General features: G+C 47.0%; 1 protein-coding gene across 5 annotated transcripts in view; it reads right to left on the bottom strand.

Moving 5' to 3' along the window:
- The window catches only part of rxrba (retinoid x receptor, beta a), a 112,838-nt gene extending 101,025 nt beyond the window's left edge, over window positions 1–11,813 (bottom strand). For 2 of the 5 annotated variants that reach the window (XM_070861448.1, XM_070861456.1), the window contains exon 1: window positions 11,646–11,812. In XM_070861448.1, coding sequence (XP_070717549.1) covers window positions 11,646–11,745 — 100 coding nt within the window. In that variant the 5' untranslated portion in view covers window positions 11,746–11,812. Of the gene's footprint in view, window positions 1–11,645 lie in introns of all 5 variants that reach the window. The other 3 variants (XM_070861452.1, XM_070861451.1, XM_070861450.1) reach the window with 3 other exon arrangements.
- Between the last annotated feature and the right edge of the window lie 285 nt (window positions 11,814–12,098).

Genomic DNA, 12,098 nt, shown 5'->3' with positions numbered 1-12,098 from the left:
GGCTGTTGACCCTTCTGCTAAGGGAAATAGGTCCTTCCTATTAACTCTATCTCGACCTATCATAATTTTAAACATCTTAACCATCTTAATAAGGTCTCCCCTCGGCCTCCTCTGTTCCAAAGAAAACAGACCCAGCCTACCCAATCTTTCCTCATAGCTAAAATTCTTCAGTCCAGGCAACATTCTTGAAAATCTCCTCTGTACTCTCTATAGTGGAATCACATCTTTCCTGTAATGCGGTGACCAGAACTGCACGCAGTACTCTAGCTTTTATACAGTTCAAGCATAACCTTCCTGCTCTTGTATTCTATGCCTTGGCTAATAAAGGCAAGTATTCCGTATGCCTCCTTAATCACCTTATCTACCTGGCCTGCTACCTTCAGGGACCTGTGGACCTGCACTCCAAGGTCTCTTTGTTCCTCAACACTTCTCAGTGTCCTACCATTTTGTTGTGTATGCAATAATTGTTAGACTGAGTACTGTTTAACCCCAAGAGGTATAACCTTGGCTCTGCTTTATTAAGGCCCAAAGTGACTAATATACCAAATGGCTGGCCTTTTATACTTGGGCTGCACACACGTGCGTGCAGCCCAATGGCATCCAACAGTGATGCCATCTAGTGGCTTGTGATCCCAAAATACATAAATGACAATACCCCGCTCTGAGGTATTACAAATTGAGACGGTCCAGTGTTTTACACTCCCGGTTGACCGTCTCAGTTCAACTCCAGCCTTGGGTGAGTGTTCAGAGTCTGCTGTGACTGGTGGCTGGGTGGCTGACCTGGTGGGTGTGGCAATGGCCAATGTCAGGGATTGAAAGTCCATTTTCATTGAACATGTCAGTGATTGAAAGTCCCGATTCACTGATGACCTCTGTTGACTGGGGGTAGGTTGGTTGGTTGTCGATTGTCTCTTCCTCCGACTGTTCCAGTTCGTCTGTGTGCTGCAGCTTTGTCTGATCCATATGTTTCCTGCATGTTTACCCATTTTTGAGCTTGACAATAAAAACTCTTGCCCTCCTGGCCTTGACAGTTCCAGCGATCCACTTAGGACCCTGACCATAATTCAGAACATATACAGGATCATTTACAGAAATATCATGTGACACAGCTGCACGATCGTGATACCCTTGCTGACTTTGTCTTCTATATTCAACATGATTATTCAAGTCAGGGTGTACAAGAGATAGCTTGGTCTTAAGACCTCTCTTCATCATTAGTTCAGCAGGTGAGACCATGGCAAGCGTGTGTGGTCTTGTCCTGTAACTAAGCAGTATCCATGACAGGCAGGTCTGCAGTGACCCTTGGGTTACTCGCTTTATATTCTGCTTTATGATTTGGACAGCAAATCTTCTGGAATTTTTTGAGGATTTAACTAGTAGAGTGGACAAGGGAGAACCAGTGGATATGGTGTATTTGGACTTTCAAAAGGCTTTTGACAAGGTCCCACACAAGAGATTGGTGTGCAAAATCAAAGCACATGGTATTGGGGGTAATGTACTGATGTGAATACAGAACTGGTTGGCAGACAGGAAGCAAAAAATCGGGATAAACGGGTCCTTTTCAGAATGGCAGGCAGTGACTAGTGGGGTGCCGCCAGGCTCAGTGCTGGGACCCCAGTTCTTTACAATATACATTAATGATTTAGATGAAGGAATCTCTCCAAGTTTGCAGTTGACACTAAACTGGGGGGCGGTGTGAGCTGTGAGGATGCTCAGAGGCTGCAGGGTGACTTGGACAGGTTAGGTGAGTGGGCAAATACATGGCAGATGCAGTATAATGTGGATAAATGTGAGATTATCCACTTTGGGGGCAAAAACACGAAGGCAGAATATTATCTGAATGGCGGTAGATTAGGAAAAGGGGAGGTGCAACGAGACCTGGGTGTCCTGGTACATCAGTCATTGAAAGTTGGCATGCAGATGAGAAGATGCGAAGGGGGATTTAATAATGGGAAATGTGAAAATGGCTGAGACCTTAAACAATTATTTTGCTTCGGTCTTCACAGTGGAAGACACAAAAACCATGCCAAAAATTGCTGGTCACGGGAATGTGGGAAGGGAGGACCTTGAGACAATCACCATCACTAGGGGGGGTAGTGCTGGACAGGCTCATGGGACTCAAGGTAGACAAGTCCTCTGGTCCTGATGAAATGCATCCCAGGGTATTAAAAGAGATGGCGGAAGTTATAGCAGATGCATTCGTTATAATCTACCAAAATTCTCTGGACTCTGGGGAGGTACGAGCGGATTGGAAAGCAGCTAATGTAATGCCTCTGTTTAAAAAAGAGGGCAGACAAAAGGCAGGTAACTATAGGCTGGTTAGTTTAACATCTGTAGTGGGGAAAATGTTTGAAGCTATCATTAAGGAAGAAATAGCGGGACATCTAGATAAGAATAGTGCAATCAAGCAGACGCAGCATGGATTCATGAAGGGGAAATCATGTTTAACTAATTTACTGGAATTCTTTGAGGTTATAATGAGCATGGTGGATAGAGGTGTACCGATGGATGTGGTGTATTTAGATTTCCAAAAGGCATTCGATAAGGTGCCACACAAAAGGTTACTGCAGAAGATAAAGGTACTCGGAGTCAGAGGAAATGTATGAGCATAGAGAATTGGCTGGCTAACAGAAAGCAGAGAGTCGGGATAAATGGGTCCTTTTCGGGTTGGAAATCGGTGGTTAGTGGTGTGCCACAGGGATCGGTGCTGGGACCACAACTGTTTACAATATACATAGATGACCTGGAAGAGAGGACAGACAAAATTTGCAGATGACACAAAGATTAGTGGGAAAGCGGGTTGTGTAGAGGACACAGAGAGGCTGCAAAGAGATTTAGATAGGTTAAGCGAATGGGCTAAGGTTTGGCAGATGGAATACAATGTCGGAAAATGTCATCCACCTTGGAAAAAAAAACAGTAAAAGGGAATATTATTTGAATGGGGAGAAATTACAACATGCTGCGGTGCAGAGGGACCTGGGGGTCCTTGTGCATGAATCCCAAAAAGTTAGTTTGCAGGTGCAGCAGGTAATCAGGAAGGCGAATGGAATGTTGGCCTTCATTGTGAGAGGGATGGAGTACAAAAGCAGGGAGGTCCTGCTGAAACTGTATAGTGTATTGGTGAGGCCGCACCTGGAGTACTGCGTGCAGTTTTGGTAACCTTTCTTAAGGAAGGATATACTAGTTTTGGAGGGGGTACAGAGACGATTCACTAGGCTGATTCCGGAGATGAGGGGGTTACCTTATGATGATAGATTGAGTAGACTGCGTCTTTACTCGTTGGAGTTCAGAAGGATGAGGGGTGATCTTATAGAAACATTTAAAATAATGAAAGGGATTGACAAGATAGAGGTAGAGAGGTTGTTTCCACTGGTCGCGGAGACTAGAACTAGGGGGCACAGCCTCAAAATACGGGGGAGACAATTTAAAACCGAGTTGAGAAGGAATTTCTTCTCCCAGAGGGTTGTGAATCTGTGGAATTCTCTGCCCAAGGAAGCAGTTGAGGCTAGTTCATTGAATGTATTCAAATCACAGATAGATAGATTTTTAACCAATAAGGGAATTAAGGGTTATGGGGAGCGGGCAGGTAAGTGGAGCTGAGTCCACGGCCAGATCAGCCATGATCTTGTTGAATGGCGGAGCAGGCTCGAGGGGCTAGATGGTCTACTCCTGTTCCTAATTCTTATGTTCTTATGTAGGTACAGCAGGCGGTGAAGAAGGCAAATGGTATGTTGGCCTTCATAGCTAGGGGATTTGAGTATAGGAGCAGAGAGGTCTTACTGCAACTGTACAGGGCCTTGGTGAGGCCTCACCTGGAATATTGTGTTCAGTTTTGGTCTCCTAATCTGAAGAAGGACGTTCTTGCTATTGAGGGAGTGCAGCGAAGGTTCACCAGACTGATTCCCTGGATGACTGGACTGACATATGAGGAGAGACTGGATCGACTGGGCCTTTATACACTGGAGTTTAGAAGGATGAGAGGGGATCTCATAGAAACATATAAGATTCTGACGGGACTTGACAGGTTAGATGCGGGAAGAATGATCCCGATTTTGGGGAAGTCCAGAACCAGGGGACACAGTCTAAGGATAACGAGTAGGCTATTTAGGACTGAGATGAGGAGAAACTTCTTCATTCAGAGAGTTGTTAACCTGTGGAATTCCCTACCGCAGAGAGTTGTTGATGCCAGTTCATTGGATATATTCAAGAGGGAGTTAGATATGGCCCTTACGGCTAAAGGGATCAAGGGGTATGGAGAGAAAGCAGGAAAGGGATACTGAGGGAATGATCAGCCATGATCTCATTGAATGGCGGTGCAGGCTCGAAGGGCCGAATGGCCTACTCTTGCACCTATTTTCTATGTTTCTATGTTCTGCTTGCCCATTGGATGCAGATTTGAACGGTGCTGACCTTACATGTTTGATACCATTGAGTTTCATGAACTCTTGAAACTCCTGACTGGTGAAGCACGATTTGTTGTCGCTAACAACGATGTCAGGCAGACCATGTGTCGCAAACATGACACTGAGATTCTCAATGGTAGCTGTGGATGTGCTGGATGACATGATTATATACTCTATCCACTTCGAATATGGATCCACCACAACTAAAAACATCTTCCCCAGGAAGGGACCTGCAAAGTCTATGATTTCGACTGCGACGACCATAGACTCAGCGGCGATTCCGCTGGTGCTTTGCTGAGCTGCATGCAAGTGTTGCACTGATGCACGCATGATTCCCGCTCAGAGTCAATTCCCGGTCACCATACATGAGACCTGGCAATGGCTTTCATCATTACAATGCCGGGATGTGTGCTATGTAGCTCACGTACAAATTTCCCTCTCCCTTTCTTGGGCACAACAACACGATTGTCCCACAGTATACAATCCAACTGAATAGACAGTTCGTCTTTGCGACGAATGTAAGGTTTGGCCTCCTCGCACATTTGCTTGGGTATGGCAGACCAATCACCTTTGAGGATGCAACTCTTCACCACCAATAAAATCGGGTCCTGGCTGGTCCAGGTCTTAACTTGTTGAGCCGTGACAGGGGTTCCTTCACTTTCAAAAGCATCCATAACTAACAATAGTTCCGCCGGTTGTGGGCAACGGCAGACGGCTCAAAGCAGCGGCACAATTCTCAGTGCCAGGTCTATGGCAAATGACATAATCATAAGCGGATAATGTCAGCGCCCACCTCTGGATGCGGGATGAAGCATTGGTATTGATATCTTTGTTTTCAGAGAACAGAGAAATGAGCGGCTTGTGATCTGTCTCCAGTTCAAACCGAAGACCAACTGATGCATCTTTTTAACCCCATACACACAGGTTAATGCTTCTTTCTCTACCATGCTGTAGGCTCTTTCGGCTTTAGACAAACTTTTTGAAGCATACGCGATTAGTTGTAGTTTACCCGACTCATTAGCTTGTTGGAGTACGCAACCAGTTCCATATGACAAAGCATCACAGGCCAATACTAAACGTTTACATGGGTCATAATGTACCAGCAGCTTGTTAGAGCAAAGCAGATTAGTAGCTTTCTCAAAAGCTCTGCCTTGAGATGCACCCCACACCCAGTTGTCGCCTTTTCTTAGCAGCATGTGCAATGGTTCTAATAAGGTGCTCAATTTAGATGGGAAGTTACCGAAGTAATTGAGTAGACCCAGGATCGAACACAGCTCCGTCACATTCTGCGGCTTGGGTGCATTCTTGATGGCCTTGGTTTTCACGTCTGTGGGCTTGATGCCGTCAGCAGCAATTTTCCTCCCCAGGAATTCGACCTCTGGTGCCATGAAGACGCACTTCGAGCGTTTCAGTCTGAGTCCCACTTTGTCCAGACGATGTAGAACCTCTTCCAGGTTGTTCAGATGTTCCTTGGAGTCACGACCTGTGATCAGGATGTCACCTTGGAACACGACGGTTCTGGGAATGGACTTCAGTAGACTCTCCATGTTCCTCTGAAATATTGCTGCAGCCAAGCAAATCCCAAAAGGGCACTTGTGATAAATAAACAGTCCTTTATGCGTGTTAATACACATAAGTCTCTTCAACGTCTTGACCAGTTCCTTTGACATGTAGGCCGACGTCAAGTCCAGTTTGGTGAACGACTTCCCCCCGCCTAGCATTGCAAACAAGTCATCAGCCTTCAGTAATGGGTACTAATCCTGTTTCGAAACCCTGTTATACGTAGCCTTGTAGTCGCCACAGATTCTGACTGTGCCATCACTTTTCAGCACAGGAACAATGGGGCTGGCCCATGCATTAAATTCAACCAGTGATATGATCCCTTCACGCTGGAGTCTGTCCAGTTCGATTTCGACCTTCTCCCTCATCATATACGGAACTGCCTGAGTTTTATGATGGGCGGGTCTTGCATCCGCGTCCAAATGGATCTGCACCTTGGCTCCCGTGAAGTTGCCGATGCCTGGTTCGAACAGCGAGGAGAACCTGCTCAGTACTTGGACACATGTATTTCCTTCGACAACAATGTCTTGATGTCATTCCAATTACATCTGAATTTTCTCAAGTCAGCTCCTGCCGAACAGAGTTGGGCCATTGCCTGGGACAATCCACAGCGGTAACTCATGAACCACACCATCATACGACACTTTAATTGTGGCACTGCCAATCACCGTTATGAGTTCTTTGGTGTACGTGCGCAACTTGGTATTGACTGGACTCAGCCTGGGTCTCACAGCCTTAGTATCCCACAGCTTGTCGAATGCCCTCTGGCTCATTATCGATTGACTCACCCCCGTGTCCAATTCCATCGATACCGGCACCCCATTAAATTTCACGTTGATCATTATCGGTTTGCTCTGAGTTAGAAACGAGTACAGTCCATACACTTCCTCCTCCGGTATCTCGGATGCGTATCCGGATCCGCGCTAGTCTGACCATCATCCTCCACGTGGTGTGTCGCAGCACGCTTGCTCATCTGCGGACACGTGCGCTGGAGATGCACCACTCTCAGACAGCCTTTGCAACTATATTGCTTAAATCGGCACTGCTGGTGCCAGTGATTGCCCCCACAACGCCAACACGGAGAAATCGGATGCATTCCCGCTGGCGGACTTTGGGCAGCCACAGGTTTCACGTACGCAGTCAGGTAGGCCCTGCCATGTGCTGCTCTGCCAAACGTCAAATCAATCATATTTACAGTACTTGCTGTGTTTCGATTTTTTACTGATATCTACTTTAGACTTCTATCCGTCGTCATGCGACTGAGCGATCGTGATGGCCCTGTTCAAGTCCAACGTCCCCACCGCCAGTAGTTTACACAGGATCACCTCGTGGTTGATGCCGATTACAAAGAAGTCCCACAGCATGTCTTCCAACATAGCCCTGAACTTACATGGTCCCGCTAGACGTCGCAGGTCAGCAACGAATTCCACCGCATTCTGGCCCTCTGAGCGAATGATGATGCCTTTGTCTGACTTACGGTAGTCCTGTACCAGTGTACACAATTCTTCATATGTCTTCTCTGTTGGACTTACAGGTAGGAGTAAATTCTTTATCAGACCATAAATTTTTGGACTGTAAACCGTGAGGAACACCACCCGGCACCAATCTGCGTCGCCAACCTCCTCCATTTTGTTGGCCACAAAGAACTGGCTCAAACGGCTCACAAAGTCTGCCCAATCTTCTCCTTCCACAAATCGCTCCAACAATCCAATTGTGCTCATTTTTGCATGCAAAGGTTCATGTTGCCTCGTCGCCAAGTGTTGTGTATGCAATAACTGTTCGACTGACTACTGTTTAACTCCAAGAGGTATAACCTTGGCTCTGTTTTATTAAGGCCCAAAGTGACTAACATACAAAATGGCTGGCCTTTTATACTTGGGCTGCACACACGTGCGAGCAGCCCAATGGCCTCCAACAGTGATGCCATCTAGTGGCTAGTGATCCCAAAAGTACATACATGACACATTTAACGTGTATTCCCTTTTCTTATTAGCCCTCCCCAAGTGCATTACCTCACACTTCTCCAGATTAAATTCTGCCCAGCTGACCAGTTCATTGATATCTTCCTGCAGTCTGCAGCTTTCTTCTTCATTATCAACCACACGGCTAATTTTTATATCATCTGCAAAACTCTTAATCATACATTTAAGTCTAAATCATTGATATATACTACAAAAAGCAAGGGACCTAGTACTGAGTCCTGCGGAACCTCACTGGAAACAGCCTTCCAGTCACAAAAACACCCATCAACCATTACCCTTTGCTTCCTGCCTCTGAGCCAATTTTGGATCCAACTTGCCACTTTGCCCTGGATCCCGTGAGCTTTTACTTTCGTGACCAGTCTGCCATGTGGGACCTTATCAAAAGCCTTGCTAAAATCCATATACTTCGTCTTACTACACTACATCAAGTGCACTGCCCTCATCGACCCTCCTTGTTACCTCCTCAAAAAATTAAATCAAGTTAGTCAGACATGACCTTAACAAATCCATGCTGACTGTCCTTGATTAATCCATGTCTTTCCAAATGAAGTGGATAGGAAGGACCTAGTTCCCTTAGCAGAGGGGTCAACAACCAGGGGGCATACATTTAAAGTAATTGGGAGAAGGTTTAGAGGGGATTTGAGGGGAAATTTCTTCACCCAGAGGGTGGTGGGGGTCTGGAACTCACTGCCTGAAAGGGTGGTAGAGGCAGAAACCCTCACCGCATTTAAAAAGTACTTGGATGTGCATTTGAAGTGCCGTAACCTGCAGGGTTACGGACCTAGAGCTAGAAAGTGGGATTAGGCTGGATAGCTCTTTGTCGGCCGGTGTGGACACGATGGGCCGAAATGGCCTCCTTCCGTGCTGTAAATTTCTATGAATCTATGAAACAGTGACTACACTTCATAAATACGCCATTGTCTGTGAAGTGAGTTGAGACAGCCTGAGATCATGAAAGGCGCTGTATAAACACAAATCTTTCTTGTTGCAAATCTTGTATCTATGTTCCCATAACTACTCAAAACTGCCTGTCTCATCCTTTCATGCTTCTGTTAACTGGGCCACTGGAGAGTCTTGGGACAGTGTTCAGTTGAACTAATCTTTACCATTAAAGCTGCTGAAGGGTTGTTTTTCAGACTGGAGGAAGATATACAGTAGTGTTCCCCAGGGGTCAGTACTAGGACCACTGCTTTTCTTGATATATATTAATTACTTGGATGTGGGTGTACTGGGCACAATTTCAAAATTTGCAGATGACACAAAACTTGTAAATACAGTGAACAGTGAGGAGGATAGTGATAGACTTCAAGAGGACATAGACAGGCTGGTGGAATGGGCGGATACGTGGCAGATGAAATTTAACACAGAAAAGTGTGAAGTGATACATTTTGGTAGAAAGAATGAGGAGAGGAAATATAAACTGAAGGGTACAATCCTAAAGGGGGTGCATGAACAGAGAGATCTGGGGGTATATGTGCACAAATCGTTGAATGTGGCAGGGCAGGTTGAGAAAGTGATTAAAATGGCTTGCGGGATCCTGGGCTTCATAAATAGTGGTATAGAATATAAAGTGTGGAAAGTATGATGAACCTGTATAAAACACTGGTTCGGCCCCAACTGGAGTATTGTGTCCAATTCTGGGCACCGCACTGTCAGAAGGATGTGAAGGCCTTAGAGAGAGTACAGAAAAGATTCACGAGAATGATTCCAGGAATGAGGGACTTCAGCTACGTGGGTAGACTGGAGAAACTGGGGTTGTTCTCCTTGGAGCAGAGAAGGTTGAGAGGAGATTTGATCGAGGTGTTTAAAATCATGAGGGGTCTGGACAGAGTAGATCGAGAGAGACTGTTCCCATTGGTGGAAGGGTCGAGAACTAGGGGACACAGATTCAAGGTGATTGGCAAAGGAACCAAAGGCGAGTGGTTAGGATCTGGAATGCACGGCCTGAAAGGGTAGTGGAGGCAGACTCAATCACAGCATTCAAAAGGGAGTTGGATATGTGTATGAAGGAAAACAAATTGCAGAGCTACGGGGAAAGGGCGGGGGAGTGGGACTCGCTGAGAGTCGGCACGGGCTCGACGGGTCGAATGGCCTTCTTCCGTGCTGTAACCATTCTCTGATTCTATGAAGGGCCAGCCTCCATTTACTAACATCGTCAACATCTTCACCAAGGCACACAAAAGCATGGGCTTTACACTAAACATCCATAAGACAAAGGTCCTCCACCAACCTGACCCCGCCACACAGCACTGCCCCTCGATCCATCAAAATCAACGGCACGGCCCTGGACAACGGGGACCTTTATCCATACCTCGGGAGCCTACTATCAGCAAGGGCAGACATTGTGTTGCCTGAAGAAGAGAGTGTTTGAAGACCAGGACCTCAAATCTGGCACCAAGCTTATGGTCTACAGTGCAGTAGTGATACCCACCCTCCTATATGGCTCAGAGATAGGAGGCATATAGGAGGGTGGGTATAGGAGGGTGGGACCATATACAGCAAACACATCATAGCGCTGAAGAAATACCACCAACGATGTCTCCGCAAGATTCTGCAAATCCCCTGGGAGGACAGATGCACCAACGTTAACGTCCTCGACCAGGCCAACATCCCCAGCATCGAAGCACTGACCACACTTGATCAGCTCCGCTGGGCAGGCCACATTATTCGCATGCCCAACACAAGACTCCCAAAGCAAGCGCTCTACTCGGAACTCCTTCACAGCAAGCAAGCCCCAGGTGGGCAGAGAAAATGTTTCAAGGACACCCTCAAAGCCTCCCTGATAAAGTGCAACATCCCCACCGACACCTGGGAATCCCTGGTCAAAGACCACCTAAGTGGAGGAAGTGCATCCGGGAGAACATAAGAACATAAGAACATAAGAATTAGGAACAGGAGTAGGCCATCTAGCCCCTCGAGCCTGTCCGCCATTCAACAAGATCATGGCTGATCTGGCCTTGGACTCAGCTCCACTTACCCGCCTGCTCCCCATAACCCTTAATTCCCTTATTGGTTAAAAATCTATCTATCTGTGATTTGAATACATTCAATGAGCTAGCCTCAACTGCTTCCTTGGGCAGAGAATTCCACAGATTCACAATCCTCTAGGAGAAGAAATTCCTTCTCAACTCGGTTTTAAATTGTCTCCCCCGTATTTTGAGGCTGTGTCTCCTAGTTCTAGTCTCCCCGACCAGTGGAAACAACCTCTCTGCCTCTATCTTGTCTATCCCTTTCATTATTTTAAATGTTTCTGTAAGATCACCCCTCATCCTTCTGAACTCCAACGAGTAAAGACCCAGTCTACTCAATCTATCATCATAAGGTAACCCCCTCATCTCCGGAATCAGCCCAGTGAATCGTCTCTGTACCCCCTTCAAAGCTAGTATATCCTTCCTTAAGTAAGGTGACCAAAACTGCACACAGTACTCCAGGTGCGGCCTCACCAATACCCTGTACAGTTGCAGCAGGACCTCCCTGCTTTTGTACTCCATCCCTCTCGCAATGAAGGCCAACATTCCATTCGCCTTCCTGATTACCTGCTGAGCACCTCGAGTCTCGTCGCCGAGAGCATGCAGAAAACAAGCGCAGGCAGCGGAAGGAGCGTGCAGCAAACCAGACTCCTCACCCACCCTTTCCTTCAACCACTCTCTGTCCCACCTGTGACAGAGACTGTAATTCCCAAATTGGACAGTTCAGTCACCTGAGAACTCACTTTTAGGGTGGAAGCAAGTCCGCCTCGACTCCGAGGGACTGCCTATGATGATGATGACTAACATCGGGCGAAGGCTTGTTCCCAACATTATATGGCTGGCTCAGGCCTGATCTCCCATCACCATCTTCCTTTTTACCAACATGGTTCCCCCATGCCCTTTACCAACATGGCTGCCCGCCGTCCTATACGACATGGCTGCCCAACTGCTCTTTTGCTGTCCTGATTTCCCTTTACCAACATGGCTGCCACGTCCTCCAATAGCAAAATGGCTGCCCAACTGCCCTTTTGTGACGCACACGGCTGTCCGGATTTCCCTTTCCCAACATGGCGGCTCCGCGCCGCTTAAACCGCTGCATTCTCCACCTGTACCAAGATGGAGGGCCCTGGACCGGGCTCGTGACGGGGCGCGCGCACGTCGGCCCGCCGCGGTCACGTGTTGGT

This window comes from Pristiophorus japonicus, chromosome 19, assembly GCF_044704955.1.
Source record: "Pristiophorus japonicus isolate sPriJap1 chromosome 19, sPriJap1.hap1, whole genome shotgun sequence".
Taxonomy (NCBI): domain Eukaryota; kingdom Metazoa; phylum Chordata; class Chondrichthyes; family Pristiophoridae; genus Pristiophorus; species Pristiophorus japonicus.
The sequence above is the reverse complement of the archived record's forward strand: the minus strand, read 5'-3'. Positions and strand labels throughout refer to the sequence as shown.